Source organism: Rhinatrema bivittatum, chromosome 3, assembly GCF_901001135.1.
Source record: "Rhinatrema bivittatum chromosome 3, aRhiBiv1.1, whole genome shotgun sequence".
NCBI classification, from domain to species: domain Eukaryota; kingdom Metazoa; phylum Chordata; class Amphibia; order Gymnophiona; family Rhinatrematidae; genus Rhinatrema; species Rhinatrema bivittatum.
Window position 1 is genome coordinate 92541705 of NC_042617.1, and position 22154 is coordinate 92563858.

The window sequence follows — 22154 nt, forward strand, 5'->3', positions numbered from 1 at the left end:
ACCAATCCCAATTGCTCCCCCTCATTGAAGGAATCAATCACCGGGATAGTCTAAGATGAAGGCCGCCCCAAAGCTCCTTCTGGCAGCAAAGGTGCCTGGGGATTCAGGAGAGGCTGCATCAGCAAAACACAGAGCAGCAAATCCAGCCGCTCCAGTAAAGGTACAAGCACCGATGAAGCTAACTCCGGTGGCGGCTGTGGCACTGGCAGGACTGGGGGCTTGATGCCCTGCAGGGCTCAGCCGACCACCAGCCACACATGGCACTCCAACTCCTCCTCGAATGCTGACGAGGATAGGACAGCTTGAAGAGGTGGCAGCAAAATCAGATCTCCTTGGGAGCCCCAAGGGGACTCTGTGCCCACCAACGGAACTGGTGGCAATTGCCTTGGACCCTCAGGTTCAATGGTAGGCGATGTTTCCTTGGCCCGGGATCGTTTCAGGGGCAGCTCAGTCTGTGCCATTGCCTTCCTGATTTTGGAGCCATGCGACAATGGTGATTGATGGCGATGTTTTCTTGATTTCTCCTGATGCTCAGCCTGGTCTTTCCCTGGCACCAAGGTAGTTGAGGAGCTGGACATGAAATGAGAAGGAACAGACATCGGATGAACCCCTGCGCCCAGTTCTACCCTGAAACTAGACCGCGAAGGGGGTGGGGATGTCAAAGGAGCTAGGGTTGTTAAGACCTCCTGCCCCTTAGACGTTGATGCCCACAATGCAGAAATCGAGAGCTCAGACTTTTTGGTGCTGGACAATTTTTCCATTTTGTCCAGGCGTGCACGACGGCCCTTAAGAGTCATTTGGGCGTGAAAATAGCAACCCTGGACATCATGCGAAGCCCCAGGCAAAAAATGCAGACCTCATGGGGATACGTGATGGACATAGTCCAGGGGCACTGGGGGCAACGGTGGAAACTGGACGCAATGGGAAAAAATGCGGTGTGCGGTCGATGCCCAGTGGCTACCAGGAAACAGCACCTTCGGTAATCGACTGCAAACAATGAAGCACTTACCGCGATGCCCAGGAAGTATCCCAAATGTGCAGAGGGACCCGGCAGGACTCAGGATGGAAATAAAAGTATTCCACAAAAGAAGTGTGAGCTCCACAATCGCGAGGCACTAGCTTCGCAGCAAAAGAGAATGAAGAGGGACCCCATGTGGACGCGTAGATCATGGCATGCTGGGCACACTCAGTATGTCGGTCAAAGTTTCTAGAAACTGATATAAGTTTTTCATGCTGGGCTCCATCTGATGATGTCACCCAGACCTACCATCCTGCTTGTCTTAGGAGAACCTGGTGTATTGGAGAGGCTTCCCTCCAGATGCACTGGATAAAGAAAATAGTGAGGGCAGCATCAACACCAATATCCCCCTAGTTGCCAATATTGATGCCATAGCCACTAATGCACAGGTTTACAGGATGTTGATCTTGGTGTTCTAGGTCAAGCCAGTTGATATTCTGTCTCCTGGATCTTCTTGTTAAATTCCTCCCTGAAAACTGATGATGCCAGTACAGGGTGGGAGAAGAAAGATCACATCTGCCTGTGCCACTATATCAGAGGCTGTTAAACTCTCCCAGATTCTTGAATGTGAATGGTCTTCTCAGCAGGGATGCTTGGGAGAACCTATAGCTGCTGCCAGTTATTTCCCTGTTCTCATCATGGTGCATTGGTCAGGACTGAATTTCTTTATCTTTGCTCAGTGCTCTGCATTGGTGTCCCTCTGTAGCAATACTGATAACGTGGTTTCTTAGCGTTCATTGGGCAAGAGAATTAGAGGATTCTCTATGCCCCTGGCCGCTATCAGTGCTCAATGTCAATGAAGGACAATGCTTCCTCAATATTGATGCATCACCAGTGTCTGGTACAGCTCCTAGGTCCTTCCATGTATATGCTTCCAATGCTGATGACTTGAGATTTATCTAATCCAAAGAGCTTTTCAACAGTTTTAGATGAGCTTGACAGCCTGTGGAAGTCATCTTTCTAAATGTGCTGCATTCTCAGATGTTGTGGTCACACACGAGGCAATGTACACATTTATCATGGGGATCTGCAACAATGTTGCTGCACCTGATGCACTTAGAGAAGCCACAGGTCCTGTTCAGTGTGGTAGACATCGAATGTAAAGAGTTTTGACCGGTCGCAGATGTCTGAAACTGCCCCAACGCACGTCATGTGCTGTCTGGCTCTCCTCTCCGGGTGAACTCACAGCTGTGGCTAGCCGCTCCCAACGCTGCCATTTAGCTTCCGGGATTCCTCATGGCGGTCGGGACGCCACCAACCTCCATGTCTCCTTTGGGCCTTCCTAGGCACGCACGCCATGGAGCCTCTCTTTAAGCATGCTAAGGTGGGAACCTCAGGGGCGTCTCCTATTTCTGACATCACTAAGCCTGGACTGGCCCTGCACTAATCGACTTGGCAACAAGTTCCTACGCTACTGGTTCCTGCTGCTGTCTCCTTGGACCCGTGGTTCCCCTGTGCTGTTCTACTGGGCTTGAGACTCTGACTCGGGCACCCACTCCTCGGGGGCTCGTTCGTGTCTCCTGGCTACCCTGCTCCTCGGGGTGGTCTCTGCACTTCCTGTAGCCCTGTCTGCCAGCTTCCCCGCTCCTCGGGGGTCGCTCCTTGACTACCAGCTACTTGGGAGACTCAGCTTGGTGTACCCCACTCTGCAACCTGCGCTTCTCTGCTCCTCGAGGCTGTGCCTCGTTCTACTACAGCAACTGTACTCATGCCCCCCCCCCCCCCCCCCCCGCTCCTCGGGGCAGCGCCTTCGTTTCACTACAGTGACTGTGTGCACACTTTCCCGCTCCTTGGAACAGTGTCTTCATTCCACAGTTGTGACTGGGCTACACGTCTCCCCGCTCCTCAGGGTGGAGCCTACGATCCTAGCCAGAGATTCCATCGTGCATAACCCTGCTCCTCAGGATAGCGTATGTCATCACCTCTGTGGCTCGACTTGGGCTTCCCCGCTCCTCGGTTGAGTCTATGTGATTACATCAGAGCCCACCTCGTCACATTGCTCCGCCCCTTGGGCCGTCACTACTGCACTCCTTCAGAGCTCTGCTCTGCGCTCCCCCAACTCCTCTGAGTCTGCTCTGCACTTCTCTACAGGGAAGCTCCAGCTCTGGCACTTGCTTCTACAACCCAGCCTACTGTACTGTGTACTCTCTCTGAACTGTGTTCCTGCAGCTGACCTCGCCTCCCGACGATGAAGACCTGCGGGGCTCCTCCCTGTGGGAGGTACCAACTCTCACCTCGGGCCAAGGGTCCACTAACCCATGGATCCTAACAGTAAAGTAGCTGATGCAAAATCAGATGGCTCAATTTTGAAGACAAAAACGGCCCAACCAACACCATTTTGATACACTGGTATTGGTGTTGAAATGGTTAAAGAAAAATACAAAGAAAAGGGCAAAATCTTTATTGTTGATGTTACAGGTTACAAACTTGTGGAAAAAAAAAAAAAAAAAAAGAGAGAAAGCCAAAAGAATATTTATACAATTAAAGAAAAACCCTAAGGAGATAAGATTAAGCAAAACATTTGGGATAGAAAGAGCCCAATTTGAAAGAAATGGCTAGAAGGCAGAAGATAAAAAAAAACAAACTGAGGCATTTTATCTCAGTATTGTCATAATCAACCGACTTCACAAAAAAGAACTGAACAGGTTCCTGCTTGATGGCTGCAACAGGGGATAATCTCGCATATGCTCAGAAGACATCACCCACCTGAGGACTCACATATCCTGCTTGCCCTCTGAAAACAAGCTTACAATACGGTCTGTAGATGTCTAATTACCAAAAAATTATTCTAAAGATAATTTTCAGATATGACTGAATTCTTTGCAAACTAATCATATTTATTTTCACATTTCTTTAATATTTAGCACATCAGCATTCATTTATATATGCAAAGGAAATCTCCTCTAACATGTTGACCGGACAGAGATGAAATGTTCCTTTCCCTGATGCATGAGGAAAAAAAAAAAAAAGCTTATCTTGGAGGAACACAGCTGAAAACATTATCAAAGAAGCAGGGATGGGGGGAGGGGGCAGGCATAGCAGGAATGAGTGATAACTAAGGCCACTGACTGTTTTTAAGTACAGTCATGAAGCCTGCTAATCAAGCCCAGTTGCAGGGAAAATAAAAGCTGAAAATAAGTTAAAAGTGACTGCATACCTGAAATTAGAAAGTGGGTGGCTTCTTATGAATCAACAAACCTTCATGATAATTACATCCAGGAAGCATTTCTGCTAGATCAGCTGTCTAGCATAGTAACTGAGGAATAATAAATTGTGTATTGTTTCTCTGTTCCTAATGAGGAAATGCTGCCGTGTTGTGTATTGAACCTCAGACTCTGAACAATAGGAGACTTCCTTCGTTAAGATATGCATATGCCAAGTAACACATAGATATCAAGCACTGTGATGGATGTGTACTCAGGACACAAGAAAGTAATACACAAAGAAAGGCAGAGGAAATACCTTATATGGTCAAAGAAGAAATGCTGGTATGTTCAAGATAAGAAAAGGTATAAAGGTGTGACTAAAGCAGATGATCAGTGTCTGCTAACGTTTTGGCTGGGCAGCATAGCAGATTGGATATTAGTCCCTACAGAATCTTATCTTGTATTTTATTTGCCTGATTGATTTTATTTAGTTTTTATATAACATTCTGTAGTTCTTTCTTACATCTCTCGCTAATAAAGCATTTTGCTTAAGTTTAAAAGACTGCCTGAACTGTTTAAGAAACAGGATTAACATAACATATTGGGCAGATAAAGACCCAATAGTCCAAGTCTGCCCAGCAAATTGCTCATGGTAGTAACTGCTGCTCCATGCAGCTACCCACCCCATCTCTTCTATTAAAGGTGGTAACAGCCACTCCATGCACTTTACTTCCCCCCTTGCCTTCTGTTAAAGATAGCAAAAGCCACTTGGTGCAGAAAAGTGCAGGAATGTTACATTTAAAGTTAATACAGATTTCCTAATTTCTAGCCTCTAGGGATCCGAAGTGCTTATCCCATGCACTTTTGAATTCCATTACTGTTCTCATCTTCACCACCTCTTCTGGGAGGACATTCCAAACATCTACCACAATCTGTGAAGAATTATTTTCTGATTTTTTTTCTCAGTTGATGCCCTGGAGTTTCATATCATGACCCCTAGTTCTACAGTTTCCTTTCCAATTAACTTTGTGCATCATTAATAACTTTCTGGTATCTGAATGTCTTATATTTCCCCTGCACCTCCTCTCCTCCAGCTTCTCCCCATAGGTCTTCCGAAACAGCATGCAGCAACACAATGTACTGCTAACAGCTCATTGAAGGCCAAGAGAATCATTGCTGGAAATGATCCAAAACCAGTCACAGTTTTGGATTTCTGGCTCTGCAACATCTTTCTACCAAATATGCTGCCAAGCCACAAGAATCTTTATTTTCATTTTTTCTCTAGGTCAAGTCAATATGAAGGTGCAGATAATACTCAAATTGTTTGTGCTTAGGGAGAAACCTGTTTTCCAGCTGGGTCAAAATGTATTATTCTAGTAGCAATACTTCAGCATTAAATTAAATCTAGAAAGATCTCACATGCTGAGAAATGACTGTTGTGATCACAAAACTGCATTGGATTTATCAAAGCTTTGATTTGAAAAATGTTTCTATGTAGATAATCTTATCCTGGTCTTTAAATGCCTTTGTTTTTTTGATTAACCTATCGATAGTAGTCGCCCTCAGACTAGAACAGCTAATACCAAAAGAATCATGTATAAGAAAATCCTCACCAGGGACTTGATAAAATGATTTGAGAACTGGGATGTGGGTGGGGTTTCCATCTGCAAACAAATGCTCCAAGGATTCTGTATTCCCTACAAGTCCCAATTGGTGCTCTTCCAGGACCAAATGTAGTAATGTGCGTTAGGCTGTGTGCTGTTTTATGCACAAATGTGTGCACATTTCTTGTACGCAGACTTTACTCTCCATACTGAAAAAGGTTTTTTGTATTGTTTTGTTTTTTTAAATGAAAAATGTGCATGCAGAAGCCAGCATACAATTGCACACAATTTAGAGCTCCTCTATTTAAATCCCATGTTAATGAAGACATTAGCTTTTACTCCAGATGCAGAGAAGATCATAGGCTTAAATTTCTAGTATTAACAAAATGAGTTAATACCTGGTCATAGCTGGAGTAAAGTTACTCAGGCTAATATTTATCTATGGGACTGAATGTAGCCGCACCACTGAATATATATCCAGCTATCTTAAAGGTTAGCCAGGTAAGTTTATTTGAAACATAGAAACATAGAAACATAGAAATGACGGCAGAAGAAGACCAAACGGCCCATCAAGTCTGCCCAGCAAGCTAAGCACTTTATCCATTTTTTTTCCCTTTTTCTCTCTCCCACCTGTTACTATTGGCTTCCAGTACCCTCCAGCCCTAATTCCCCTCCACCCAATTTAGAGAGCAGCTCTGTATCTGCATCCAAGTGACATCCAGCTCAATTAGGGGTAGTGACCGCTGTAACAAGCAGGCCACCCCCTTGCCCCATACTCTTACCCACCCCTGTTTTTATTTTTTGTTTTGTTTTGTTTTTTTTTTTTTTTGGAAATAGCAGCCCTCCATCCTTCTGCTCCGTGAAGGTGGAACACCAACTACTGGCCACTGGCATCCCGCTCCGTGAATGCCTCCGTGGCTACTGCCACTCCGTGCAGTGTTTGAATGCCTCCACTTTATTCACGCCCTCTAGACTTGATGGATCCACAGCATTTATCCCACGCCCCTTTGAAGTCGTTCACAGTTTTAGACTTCACCACTTCCTCCGGAAGGGCATTCCAGGCATCCACCACCCTTTCAGTGAAGAAATACTTCCTGACATTGGTTCTTAGTCTTCCTCCCTGGAGCCTCAGCTCGTGACCTCTGGTTCTGCTGATTTTTTTCTGACGGAAAAGGTTTGTCGTTGTCTTTGGATCATTAAAGTTTTTCAAGTATCTGAAAGTCTGAATCATATCACCCCTGCTCCTCCTTTCCTCCAGGGAGTACATATTTTAATTCTTCAATCTCTCCTCGTATGTCATCCTATGAAGACCCTCCACCTTCCTGGTCGCCCTTCTCTGTACCGCTTCCATCTTGTCCTTGTCTCTTTTAAAACAGGTCTACAAGCCAGAGTTAGCTGAATAAATGATCTGGCTAACGACTCCTCCCAGTTACGTCCCCAGAATGCTCCTACTTTATCAGTCTAAATTCTAGCTAGATAATTTGTCTAGCTAGAATTTAGTCGGCTAAGTGCCCAAATTTTAATTTGGCCGGATAACTTCAGTTATCCAGCTAAATGCTTTTGAATATGGACCTCAAATTATTTTCTGCTTAGAAAACACATTTTAACTGCACAACTCGTATTTTGTGCGTGTTAAGCAATTCTTCTGTGCACATTTTCATGTTCACGCACTTTTTTTTTTTTTTAAACTCCTAATACATTATTCATACCATTAGCTTACTGCATTGGGAATTCACTTTTTCTTTACTCATGTGATAAATATTAAGTTAACTAAAATTTAGTTCATGCTATTACACTAGGTCCTCTAGTTTTTTACTATAAGGCTGGTCTTGCTGATCCTTGTACAAAAGTTAATTTGTGATATTGTTTCAAATGGAGACTGTACCCAAGCAAAAGAGCTTTTAAAAAAGCGTTAACATACCGTATCTTTGCTGTGGTACAATCTTCAAAATAGCTATGATGGAGGTGATGCTGCCTTAATGGAGAAATTACTTACTTGATAAATTCATTTTCCTTAGTGTAGACAGATGGACTCAGGACCAATGGATATAATGTGCTCCTGATAGCAGTTGGAGACGGAGTCAGATTTCAATCTTACGTCAGCACTACATATACCTCTGCAAGAAGCTCTGCTCTTCAGTATTCTCCTCGAAAAACAATTGTGGATATAAGTGTGTTTTAAAAACTTGATTAACTTAATCTGGTTGATGTGAATTCTAGCTGGAGACCACCAGTGCACTCAACCGAGAAATGCCAACACCTGGCAAATATAGATGTCTTAACTATGGGTAAAGTCCAGCTTACCCGTGCTTGTCTTGCTCTCGAGGTTTCCGAATTTTGGGACAGCTATGGGCGGGATGCTGAGTCCATCTGTCTACATTAAGGAAAACGAAATTATCAGGTAAGTAATTTCTCCATTTCCTAGCGTGTAGCAGATGGACTCAGGACCAATGGGATGTATAAAAGCTACTCCCGAACCGGGTGGGAGGCTGCCCGTGGCCCACTTAGTACTGCCCTTGCAAATGATGTGTCCTCCCGGGCCTGAACATCCAGGCGGTAGAACCTCGAGAAGGTGTGGATGGAGGACCACGTCGCCACCCGACAGATCTCGGCGGGTGACAGCATCTTGGTTTCTGCCCAGGAAACTGCCTGGGCCTTTATGGAATGGGCCTTGACCTGTAGAGGTGGAGGCTTGCCTGCCTCTACGTAGGCTGCATTGATTACTTTTTTGATCCAGCGGGCTATGGTTGCCCTCGAACTTTCCCTTGTTTCCTCCTGCTGTGAAGTACGAATAGGTGGTCCGTCTTTCGTACGGATTCCGATCTTTCCAGGTATCGGACTAGGAATCTGCTGACGTTAAGATGGCGAAGAAAGCGAGAGTCTTCAGAGTCCTTATGCTCGTCTGGAGATGGCAGCAAGATGGTTCGGTTTAGGTGGAAATGCGAAACCACCTTTGGAAGGAAGGAGGGGACAATGCGTAGCTGTATGGATCCCGGTGTGAATCTGAGGAAAGGTTCCCGACAGGATAGTGCTTGAAGTTCGGAAATGCGACGGGCTGAATATATTGCTACTAGGAATGCAGTCTTCAATGTCAAAGTCGTAGGGACAGACCGCGGGTAGGTCTAAAGCGGCTCCCGCTAAGAAGTCTAGTACTAGATTGAGGTTCCACAGGGGTACCGGCCACTTTAGTGGTGGTCAGATTTGCTTGACCCCTCTCAGGAAGCGGGAGACATCTGGATGGGAAGACAGACTGATGCCATCCACTCTGGTCCTGAAGCAGGCCAATGCAGCCACCTGAACCTTGATGGAGTTGAGGGACAACCCCTTCTGTAAGCCATCCTGCAGAAATTCCAGGATCGTGGGGATTTTGACTGTCAGCGGAAGAATGTCACGGTCTTCACACCAGGCTTCGAATATTCTCTATATTCGTATGTAGGTCAGAGACGTGGAAAACTTGCGTGCTCGGCGCAAAGTATCAATCACTGCCCCCGAGTACCCGCTCTTCTTCAGGAGCGTCCTCTCAATGGCCAGACCGTAAGAGAGAATCAAGTTGTGTCTTTTTGGAGGATCGATCCTTGCTGGAGCAGGTCCCTGAGTGGTGATAGACGCAGGGGGTTTCCCGCCAGCAGTCTTTGCATGTCTGCATACCACGGCCTTCTTGGCCAGTCCGGAGTCACTAGAAGTACTAGCCCCCTGTGGTGTTCTATCTTGCGGATGATCCCGCCCAGTAGTGACCCTGGAGGAAAGGCGTACAGCCGGTCTTCCTGTGGCCAGGTCTGGACGAGGGTGTTGATCCCCTGGATTGTGGTTCTCGTCTGTGGCTGAGGAACTTGGGAACTTGGGCGTTGGACCGGGTTGCCAGAAGATCCATGGCTGGTGTTCCCCAGCGGTTTACTATCAACTGGAAGGCTGTGGTAGACAGCATCCATTCCCCTGGGTCTAGAATCTCTCTGCTGAGGTAGTCCGCAGTGACGTTGTCTTTTCCCGCGATGTGGGTGGCTGAGATCCCTTGTAAGTTTGCTTCCGCCCATGCCATTGGGGAGTCTATTTCCAGGGACACCTGTTGGCTTCTGGTTCCTCCCTGGCAGTTGATGTAGGCAACTGTTGTGGCATTGTCTGACATGACCCTGACAGATTCGCCCCGGAGTTTCTGACTGAATCGTATACTACCTAGTTTGACTGCCCGTGCTTCTAGTCGGTTGATGTTCCATTGCCCCTGGGCCGTCAGTTCCTGGCAGTGGGCTCCCCACCCTCGTAGGCTCACATCTGTGGTGAACAAGACCCAGGTCGGTGGGGATAGCCTTGCTCAGATGGTCTTCTTGTAGCCACAATTGGAGCTGGGTCTGCACCACCGCCGGTAGCTGGAGGCGAACAGCGTAGTCCTGGGACATCGAGTTCCATCTTGACAGTAGGGAACGTTGTAGTGGTCGCATGTGGGCTCTTGCCCATAGGACGACTTCCAGGGTTGATGTCTTGAGGCAGAGGACTTGGAGGTAATCCCACACCTTGGGGTCAGAACATCTCAGCAGTTTTCGCAACTGGTCCATCAGTTTACTTCTCCTTGTAGGCGGAAGAACGAAGTCCTGTTTGGTGTTGAACCGGACTTCCAGGTATTTTAGAGATTGGGAGGGCTGCAGACAGCTCTTGGTTGTGTTGACGACCCACCCGAGATTCTGCAGTAGATTCTTGACTCTGGTGGTTGCCTGATGACTTTCCTCTGGAGATTTTGCCCTGATCAGCCAATCGTCCAGATACGGATGTACGAGGATTCCTTCTTTCCTCTGTGTCGCCGCCACTACAACTATGATTTTGGTGAAAACCCAAGTGGCTGTAGCTAGCCCGAAGGGTAGCGCCCGAAACTGGTAGTGATGGTCCAGGATCGTGCAGCGTAGGAAGTGCTGATGATCGTGATGGACCAGGATGTGGAGATAGGCTTCTGACAGATCCAGAGAGGTCAGAAATTCTCCCGGCTGTACCGCCCTTATGACTGAGCATAGGGTTTCCATGCGGAAGCGTGGTACCCTCAGGTAGCAATTGACGGACTTGAGATCCAGGATGGGCCAGAACGTACCCTCTTTCTTGGGGATGATAAAATAGATGGAAATCTTCCTGCAATTTCTAAAAATCTGCTAGCAAATTAACAAATCTGAATAATTGTGTCTTCTGCAAAATTTGATCACCTCACTCATTATTCTTTTTTGTGGATCATTTATAAATGTTTAAAAGCACCAATCCTACTACAGATCCCTGAGGAACACCACCATTTACCTTTCTCTACTGAGAAACTGACCATTTAGTCCTGCTCTCTGTTTTCTATCTTTTAACCACAATAAGTCATTGCCTCCTATCCCATGTCATTTTTCTCAGTAGTCTCATGAGGGAACTTTATCAAATGCCTTTTGAAACTCTAAATACAGTATATCCACCTGCTCACCATTATACACATTTGTTAACCCCTTCAAAAAATGTAGATCGGTGAGTCAAAAATTCCTATCTGTAAATCCATTCTGGCTGTGTCCCATTAAACCATGCCTTTTCTCTAGGTTCTGTTATTTTATTCTTTAGAATAGTTTCTGTGATTTTTCCCTGCACCACTCAGGTTCACCAGTCTATAGTTGCCAGGATCATCTTTGGAGCCCTTTTTAAAAGATCAGCGTTACATTGGCCACTCTCCAGTCTTCAGATACAAGATAATTTTAATGATAGGTCTCAAATTACTAAAAGATCTGCAAATTCATTTTTTAGTTCTTTCAGAACTCTGGGGTGTAAGACATCTGGTCCAGGCAATTAGCTATTTTTTAATTTGTCAATCTGCTCTATTACATCATTCAGGTTCACCGTGATTTATTTCAGTTCCTCCAAATCATAACCTCTTCAGTAAATACAGAAGCAAAGAATTCATTTAGTCTTTCTGCTGGGTACTGGTCTTCACCAAGTGCCCCTTTAACCCCTCGATCATCTAACAATCCAACCAACTCCTTCACAGGCTTCCTGCTTCAGATATATTTGAAAAAGGTTTATTATGAGTCTTTGCCTCTATAGCCAACTTCTTTCCAAATTTTCTTTTTGCCTGCCTTATCAATATTTTACAACTAATTTGTCAAGGCGAATACTTTTTTTCTATTTTCTTCAGCTGGATCCTTTTTCCAATTTTTGAAAGTTCTTTATAGCCTATTTCACCTCACCTTTTAACCATGCTGGCAATCATTTGGCCTTCCTTTCACCTTTTCTAATGTATGGAATACACTGACTGGGCTTCCAAAATATTTTAAACAATGTCTATGCCTGCTGTAAACTCTTTCCTTTGTAGCTGTATCTGTTATTTTTTTCTAGCTTTTTTATTTCAAAGTCTCCCTTTTGAAAGTTAAATACTAGAGCAGTAGATTTACTTAATGTTTTTCCTCCAGTTATTTTCTCAAATTTGATTGCATTATGATCACTGTTGCCAAGTGGCCCCACTACTATTACCTCCTGCAACAATTCCTGCATTCCACTAAGAATTAGATCTAAAGCGGCTTCCCCTCTCTTTAGTTCCCAGATCAGCTGCTCCATGAAGCAGTCATTTATTTAATCTAGAAACTTTACCTCCCTATCCTCTCCTGATGTGATATTTACCCAGTCAATATTGGGGTAACTGAAATCTTACTCGCACAAGGGAGTCGGCGGTTAACCACAACAAAGAATCAAATATACAAAAATGTGGAACCCAAATAATTTTCAACAAATAGCCTATGAAGGTGTCAGCAAGCCTTGACGTTATGTATCTTTCAATTAGACACTAACCGGTCTTATCGATCATTCACCTTCCTCATTTATTTAATTCAACAATTTTTTTCTTTTTTCTTTTTTCAAAAGATTAAAAATGTCCTCCGTTCAAATAAGCAAAAATGACTCTTTCATGAATATTTAACAGCATTGCCCTACACTGGCCGGTGTTTCGCTGGGTGAGCTTCCTCAGGGGCATATAAACATAGTTAAAGTGAGAGCCATGTATCTTCTTCAGCGGGACCAGACGTCTCAACCAACTTACAGAAGAAACAAACAGTCCTCCGTTTGTTTCTTCTGTAAGTTGGTTGAGACGTCTGGTCCCGCTGAAGAAGATACATGGCTCTCACTTTAACTATGTTTATATGCCCCTGAGGAAGCTCACCCAGCGAAACACCGGCCAGTGTAGGGCAATGCTGTTAAATATACATGAAAGAGTCATTTTTGCTTATTTGAACGGAGGACATTTTTAATCTTTTGAAAAAAGAAAAAAGAAAAAAATTGTTGAATTAAATAAATGAGGAAGGTGAATGATCGATAAGACCGGTTAGTGTCTAATTGAAAGATACATAACGTCAAGGCTTGCTGACACCTTCATAGGCTATTTGTTGAAAATTATTTGGGTTCCACATTTTTGTATATTTGGTAACTGAAATCTCCCATTATTACTATACTGCCAAATTTGTTAGCTTCCCTAATTTCTATTTTGGCCAGGTAGAATATAGCATACCCTCATCACTATGCTCTTCCCCATCACAAATTGAATTTCCACCCATGGATTCTACTGTGTATTGAACATTATGTCATCCCTAACATAAAGCATTCCCTACTAAGCTGATCCACTATCACTGCGATATAATTTCCACCTTGGTGTAGCACTTTCCCATTGGTTATCCTCCTTCCACCAGGTCGCAGAGATGCCAATTAAGTCTACCACTTCTTTCAGTGCTATACATTTTAACTCTCCCATCTTACTTTTTAGACTTCTGGCATTAGCATATAAACATTTCAAGGTACTTTTTTTTTTATTTGGATTATACAACTTTCTTGGCAGATGACAAGGATAACTTGGAATCATTTAATTCAATCTGTTCTTTACTTAGAGGCACATGGGCTACTTTTGCTTTTATTGGAACTTATCAGGATGCCCTAACTCCTGTTAGTTTAGTATCCTTTGAAGATACCTCCCTCTGAGCTATGTGCTGCTCAGCAACTGTCTGCTTTCCTCCATGTTTTAGTTTAAAAGCTGCTCTCTCTCCTTTTTAAAAAGTTAGTGCGAGCAACTAGTCCAAGGATGGCGAACTCCAGTCCTCGAGGGCTGAAAACAGGCCTGGTTTTCAGAATATCCATAATGAGCACGCATGAGAAAGATTTGCATCCAATGGAAGCAGTGCATGCAGATCTTTCTCATGCATATTCATTGTGAATATCCTGAAAACCTGGCCTGTTTGCAGCCCTCGAGGACTGGAGTTCGCCATCCCTGAACTAATCTGGATTAAAATGCACAGCTGAAACTGATCTCTCAAAAATTGTGAAGTCCTACCATCACCAATAATATCTCAATTTTAAAGAGTTATGATCTAGAGATTCTTAAAAACATTGTTTTTAAAAAAAATAAAACCTGAATGTGAGCAATTGATAAAAACTACCAAATAACACTGTGGTTAGCACTAGCAACAGCTTGTGGGGAGGAGCGATGACAACAGCTGTTGGGGGGGGGGGGGGTGTGAGTGGCAAGAGGTAGAGAAGTAATGGCAATATGTGGAAGTGGAGTGGAGTGATGGTGACAGTCCAGGGGAGGGGGGTGAGTGAATTTGTTTACTTATGAGGGCAACTGTGAAATTAACTAAGGGAACTTAGGTTAGAAAACAAATTACATTAGTTTAATAATGCTTTAACTACCCTTAATGCCCACAGTGAAGCAAGCTAACTGTACACAAATAACAATCTTATATTACAGTAAACCAAGAAGTCCAACTGTGTACTTGTTAGTTTATGGTTTTACCTGGTAAGGTTGTTCCTCGAACTTGAAAAGTAACCTGAGAAGGGATCATACTTGCAGATTTCTGGGGAATACTTATGTCTTTCCTATAAAAATAAAAAGATGATACAGAAAAATAATTATATAGGATAGCTATGTTACAATTCCCATCAACATGTGAGGGTTCTACTTTTTCTATAGCATTTTACAGGGGGCAACTATTTTTCAGCCAGGACCTTCAGTTCCTCCAAATCATAACCTCTTCAGTAAATACTGAAGCAAAGAATTAATTTAGTCTTTCTGCTGGGTACTGGTCTTCATCAAGTGCCCCTTTAACCCCTCGATCATCTAACAATCCAACCAACTCCACTAAGCTCATTTCCCTCTCCTTTCCTACTCAAGAGAAAGATACAACCAGAAGAAACCAGCTTCTCTGTAATTAGATTCAGAATCCTGGTCTAGCATCAGAATCCTGGTCTTGCATCATTTCTCACCCCTTATGATTCTACTAAAACAGTGGCACAAGGCTTTCTATTTCTTGGCCTACTGTTCCTCCCAAGAAAGCACTGCTGGCCTAATCTGCAATAGGGGTGTGATTTTCATTTGAAACACTGTCTATATTGTTTCATCTCATTTTTAATAAGAAACAAAAAAAAAAAAAAACACCCTAATTTTTTTTTGCATTTTTAGTGCATACTAAAAAAATGTGCCTTTTTGAGCAAATTTCCAAGAATCCATAAACAATTGCTAAGTTTTGTTTGCTTACCTTTGAGCCTCGGGTATCTTATAGACCAGATTACTGAACACAAGCATTGTTTTTACCAGTAATATTGTTGCCAGCTTTAAAATCTGAAGCAAAAATGTGCAGTAAGCTTACAAGCTGAGTTGCTTGCACTATTTTAAAATAGTGCAACTTTGTTCAAGGATTTAGTTTTTTGCAACTTGTAGAATGGAAACTAATTTTGCTTGAATTTTGTTTTAACTTATTAAGATGGGCTAGTTAAACTGTGCATTCATTTAAATTTTGACATGTGTTAAAATAGTATTTTAAGTATAAATATGCATCATCTAGAAAAACAGAATACTCAGAAAATGCATAGAAAAAATGAATAGCAAAGTCACATAGTTACAGAAAACTTCAAAAGGGGTAGCTATGTTACTCTGTTGCAGAAAAAAAAAACAACCAAACAAACACTGCCAGTCTTTGTTTTCTAATCTACAAAAGGAGACCATATCACTGCATTTAATATATAAGATTCAAATTCCACACAATACTCAATTTAAAAATCTCTTTGTTTTACGCTTGACTTAACAGACCAGTTGTGAAATTCCCCATCCTTCCATCCCAGGTCAACTTGGTTAATTCCAAAAACTTAAAACATTCACAGAAACAATTTCAATTTTGGTCCTATCCTCTCAGATCATCAAATTAGAAAAATCTTTATTAGACAGTCTGTATTAATCAAAAAATATATCACAAAACAATTATGCGTCATCATGCCTGAAATCATACAAACTTCATTATACCGCAGCAGTATAAACAGTGTAAAATTTCTGCAAATGGGTTTGTTTTGCACATACTTTGACAATAATGGAGTGAAGTAGTACCTAGTGGTAAGAACAGTGGGCTAAAAGACAGGATTGAATTCCTACTGCCACTCCTTATTTATTTTATTTATTTAAGGGGGTTTTTTTATACTGACTTTCGTACGGTAACATCATATCGGTTTCCAAGTAACATGAAAGATAGCAACAGTGCTTTACATCGAAACTATAGAGCAAAGGTAATTAGCAACAATTAGGGAAAACAGGTAACAACAGAACATAACAAAAATTGAAGTATTATACTACAAGTGCAGAATGCAAGTGCAAAAAAAGCAAATATCAGTTTAGGAAAACCAAAATGATTGGCATATACTGTGTCATGAGAGGGGTGGAGGATCAGGAGAAGGCTTGTGACTTTGGTCAAGTTGTTTCATCCACTGCCTCAGGTACAAAATTAGGGGCCAATGTTACAGTGTACTCAGCACTGTATAACTCGCAGTCAGATGCGGGTTGAATAGGCACTAATTAATCCCCTAATGTAATAAGTGGATTAGCGCATATTCAACGCACGTCCAATGAGGAGTGAATCTAATAGCGCTCATCACATGCAAATGCATGCGAATCAGGCTATTAGGCATTCACTCAGATGCAAAAAAAAAAACAACTGCTTTTCTGTACTTCCTCCTACTTAATATCATTGCGATATCATTGCGATATTAAGTAGGAGGAAAAACTTAAAGAAACAAGTTTAAATTTAAAAAAAAAAACACTTGACAGTCGGGTGCAGGAAATGGATGCTCAACTGACAAGTGTCCGATTCCTGAACCCCTGGCGTCGGTTTTCCTAACCGGCGGACAGCCGAGTTAGGTAAACAGATCGGGTTCTTGTTAGCAAGGAGGGCCTCCTTGCTAATGCAACCCCCCTAATTTAAATATTGCATGGTGACCCCCTTGGGCACCCACTTTCTATGCACATTTATTGCATCAGCCCCTTAGATTGTAATACCTCTGGGGACAGAGAAATATTTACAGTACCTCAATGTACTCCACTTTGAACTGGTGGAATATAAAGGACAATGAACCTCATTCATTCATAAACCAGAGTATCAGGCCGATACAGTAAGGGCGCGTAAGAAAAAGTGCGGCAGTGCCGGGTGCCCGCTCGTTTGCCGCGCGCACAGTTCGGATCACATACTGCTTGATACAGTATTTAAATGGCATGCAAATGCAAGCCGCGTCCAAAGCGCGTCCATGAAGCGCAATCCATTTTACTGTATAGAGCGCTATACAGCGCCTATACAGTATCCTGGGTGCGCTGGTACCTGTCATTTGAAATGACATTTGAAATGACAGGTAGCAGGAAGTGGATGGTTCTCCTACGCTCGGGCATCGGGGATTGCCAGTCCTCTCACCCCCCCTCCCGAAGCAAGGCGCAGGGCGAAAATCGACTCGACATGTTATTAAAGCAAATAGAAATTGTATCAAAAGTAAACTTACTGCATGCTTCCAGCAGCCCCAGTCCTCTCTCCCCTCCTCCCGAGGCGCCCACCGTGGCTTCCCTGCCTCCCAGGGGCCAGCCGGCGGCGAAAGCGGCTTCCAGCAGCCCCGGGGCGAAGGTGCATGAACGCACGTCCAATTTGGTCACTCAAGCAGCGAAGGCGCATGAGCGCACGCCGTGACCTGAGCGCCCGGATGGACGTCCGAGGTCACGGTGTGCGCTCATGCGCCTTCGCTGCTTGAGTGCCCAAATTGGACGTGCGTTCATGCATCTTCCCTCCTCCCGAGGCGCCCACCGCATGCCGTGACCATGCGCCTTCGCTGCTTGAGCGCCCAAATTGGACGTGCGTTCATGCACCTTCGCCGGCGGGGCTGCTGGAAGCCGCTTTCGCTGCCGGCTGGCCCCTGGGAGGCAGGGAAGCCACGGTGGGCGCCTCGGGAGGAGGGGAGAGAGAGGACTGGGGCTGCTGGAAGCATGCAGTAAGTTTACTTTTGTTACAATTTCTAATTGCTTTAATAACATGTCGAGTCGATTTTCGCCCTGCGCCTTGCTTCGGGAGGAGGAGAGAGAGGACTGGCAATCCCCGATGCCCGAGCGTAGGAGAACCAGGCCACACCATGTTACTCGCTTAGTCCAACCCACCCACTCATTTGACCGGAGCCTGCCTATTGCTGTCACATCCCTCTAACGCCAGGGTCAGGGTAGGCGGTAAATTAGCGGGTTAAAGACGCGGCAAAACAGTTGGTTAAAAAGGCGATAATCAGGCAGCACGTTACTCTATGGGAGGGAATATCTAATCCGATCTTTTACATATCATATATATGCCGTGGGCGGAAAGGGACCCATGTCGATTTAAAGAAGCGGTAAAGATTGGTAAAAACGGATAGTGAATCGCAGGTTAGACTTACGTGGCCAAATTGTGGGTAGAAAGCTGGTTAGAAACAGGGTAACCATGGCCGCGCTTTACTGTATCGGCCTGAGTGTTAGAAGTGATCTCAAGCTGTCAATTTTCTTATTACTTGCATTGTACCACTCCTTCTGTAGTTCATAGGGTGTAATTTTTACAGTCAACATGACAAAGTATGCTTGGAAATTCTTCTTAAATTAGGCCAGTGGTACTTATTTATGCAATTCAGGCAGTTTTGTGTTCCTTTATATTTGCATGTTTGATTACATCAATTTCTATTCCACTATGCTCCCTTCTGTTTCTGCAGCTGTTCCAACATCTTTCTCCCCACCCTCACAAAAAATAAATAAAACATACATCATACTATCCCCTTTCTAAAGTTGGTGTTCCCTACAAATTATCCATCTAATCTCTTTCTGAAGGAACCATTAATTCAAGCCTTCCTTCCTACTCTTCTGTATGTGCTGCCTCTTCACTGCCCTCTCCTTTCCTACAGTGTACATGCAGAGCCCCAAATATAGAAAGGGGAAATTCTAATTTCTCCCATGAATGTCAGAATTCATCCTATTGCAAGCCCTAATTTATTACACTTCCTCCCCAAAAACAGAGAATAGGGGAAAAAAATATTTACGGAGTCAGGCTTCAGTCTTTAATGCACCATATCTGTATCTCTAGTCCCCTTTTCTCCAACAGTGCCACATCACCTTCTTGCAATCTAGGCATAACTGTCTCTGCATGTACTGCATCAATCCCCTTTTGGTTGGTATGTTCTTCTTATTCTAGCAGAGTACCCTTTCCATCCCCTCCTTACCCTTATTGCTATCATTAAAATGCATTTTGTAATTCATTTGTATTTTCAGGAAAATGCCTTTTTTTTTTTACTCATTTTGTTTTGACCAATAAAGGGGAGCATTAGCTTTTGAAGGCTAGTCAAGAAATATATTAATAGTCCAATAAAAAGTTAGCACTTTATGTGTTGTTTATCTTTATTTTCTTGCATTTACCTGAAATAACATGGTTAACCCCCTGCTTTATTCTAGAAGTGCCGTAACCATTTCTCTCTCTTCCCCATCCCAAATGTATTCTTTTCCGGCTGCGATCGGCCCCAGGAGCCCACTAGGCTGTACCAGTTATCTCCGGCATAGACCCGCTAGCTGGTCCCCGCTGCCTACCGATAAGGGCGAACAGCCCAGCACTAGCATCCGCCCTATCCATCCGGCTACGCGCGCGTACACAACTCCCCCCCTGACCCTTGTTACAAACGTTTCGCCTTCTCAGCGTTACCCACTTACCGGGGAGACCAGAACAACGCAGGTGTACCCGTCACCCGCAGCGAGGGTACCAACTTTTCATACCGCAATGCGGCCGAGTACTTCCTGCTGCTTTTAGAGCTCGATGGTGAGCAGCCCCAACCGGTTTCATCCGCCCAGATCCGACCCGGCACAACCGATGGGGCGGGGACGGGGGCCGGGGCAGGGCGGGGAACCGGAGCGGGGGCGTGAGCATGGGCCTTCACGTGACGCCCGCCGGTTGCCAATGGCAGCTTCGCGTGCGCCCTGTCGCTCACGGCAATTCCCGGAAAGACTCGCCGTCCCCACCCATTTTACTCTGGCAGCGGCGGCGGCTCCCACAGGGCGGAGGGAGGGGCGAGAGAGGGGGCGCGCTCCAGGCGCAAGGCCGGGTCTGTGACGTGAGGCGTTGCATCATTGGATATTTGAAAACACGCGACGGAGGAGATATGGGGAAGTGGCAGCCACAGGCTGTGTAGGGTGAGGTTGGGTTATGTGGGGTAAAGTTGCTGGTGGCAGTTGTTGACTGTATATTTTTGAGTGAGTAGGGGCTTGATGATTTTTTATTTTTTTTTTGTTATTCCTTGCCCTTTGAAGTAAGTGTCCTTCTGCCCCAGACTCCAAGCCGGATATTGGGCTCTTAGCGATATATTTATGTCTACGTATGGAGAAAGGGAGGGACGCAGTGGTTCAAGCGAGGACGACTTGACAAAAGCGTCCATGTTTTTCAAGCTCCTGAGAAAAACAACCTTTCGAGCACTCTGCAGTGTAGAAGAACAAAGCACAATACTAACTGCCTTTGAGCACTGTGCAACCTTTGGAGAATGTATAAGAGGTCAATTATAATGCCAGTATTAATAGTTATTGACATTATTAAAAACGTGACTGAAGGAGTGCTGGCTAGCAGCAATGAGGCATGTGTTCATCTACTCAAAATGATAATCTATAAACGAGCGGGACCACAAAAATCTCTGGAAAAGGAGAGATTTTACGAGCAATCGCCCAGGTTTGTTGCAAGGGGGTGGGCAAAAAGACAACTGCCTCGCGTGTCAAGAGACGCACCTTTTGCGTTAGTCTCATGTGATGAGTCTGCCAGCAGGTGAGCCCAAAAGGGAAGGGGGCCTCCAAAAGCAACACTTGCATAGAGTGCTATTTTGTTCAAGGACTGCTCAGTGGTCAAAAGAACATAAGATATGCCATACTGGGTCAGACCAAGGTTCCATCAAGCCCAGTATCTTGTTTCCAACAGTGGCCAGTCTGCAACATGTACCTGGCAAGTACCGAAACATTAAATAGATCTCAAGCTACTATTGCACTCCATGAAGTTAGCATGGGGCACATTTAAAACTAATCAGAGAAAGTTCTTTTTTACTCAAAGAATCATGGGATGAGGGTTAAAGGTGGTAGATTTAGGAGTACTCTAAGGAGATATTTCTTTAGAAGAAGGATGATGGACACATGGAATAGCTTCTGTGTCGAGACAAAGACCATATCAAAATTAATGAAAACATGGGAGAAACACAGAGGATCTCTGAAGGAAAGGAAGGGACAATAATGCTAAGCAGGCATTGTGGATGGACAGACTAGATGGGCCATACGGTCCTTATTTGCTGTCATGTTCTATGTATATGTAATCTTTATATTAATTTTTTAATAAATTATTATGGAACCATTTGATATGAGTGACGGGGAATATGAACCAAAACTCTATAATAGCTTTTCTGATCCATTTTTTAATTTTTTATATTTTTGTGAAAAATAGAAGTGCTCCATGCAAAATAATAATTCATATAGTCTTTAAACCCAAATCAGCATTAAAAAGTTCTTAGCTCTTTCCTTGAAAACACCCCGAAACTGTGCCATGTTTCAATTTTATCTGCTTCAGGGGGAGACTTCTTCATCATTTATGTAAATCATTTTTATTGTGTCTCTGATGAAACAATACCCATGGCACATTGGCTAGATAACTGTCCCTACTGGTTCTGAAAAAGGAATCACTTTATAAAAGGGGAACCATAAATCAGGTGAACAAAAAATATAGCTTTATTTGAAATTGACACATAACACTCTATATTAGATTTAGATAAGTGAGTACCACTTTAATTGGTCATTCAAATGGCTATAACGTCAAATAAGTACCATTCTAACTGGTCATTCAATCCTAGGGGACTGACTGTGTCTAGCTTGTAAATCCATTTTTGTTCTCTCAAATTTAAGCATGATTGTACATCTCCTCCTCATGGTGAAACCAGAATCTATTCCAGTACCACCCATCTTAGTCATGAAAAACATGATGATATTCACATTGAGGGACCATGGGAGCACTTTGTACATCATTATTCAAGCGGTTACAGTGTTCTTGTAAATAGACTTTAATCTGCTTCTTTATCTGTCCAATATAC

General features: G+C 43.9%; 1 protein-coding gene across 4 annotated transcripts in view; it reads right to left on the minus strand.

The window, feature by feature from the left end:
* Positions 1-20092, minus strand: part of GPCPD1 (glycerophosphocholine phosphodiesterase 1) — a 237850-nt gene extending 217758 nt beyond the window's left edge. For 2 of the 4 annotated variants that reach the window (XM_029593475.1, XM_029593474.1), the window contains exons 1-2: positions 19756-20092; positions 14539-14621 (exon numbers count right to left, since the gene is read on the minus strand). In XM_029593475.1, the coding sequence (XP_029449335.1) occupies positions 14539-14587 (49 nt within the window). In that variant the 5' untranslated portion in view covers positions 14588-14621; positions 19756-20092. The remainder of the gene's footprint in view (positions 1-14538; positions 14622-19755) is intronic. The other 2 variants (XM_029593478.1, XM_029593477.1) reach the window with 1 other exon arrangement.
* Between the last annotated feature and the right edge of the window lie 2062 nt (positions 20093-22154).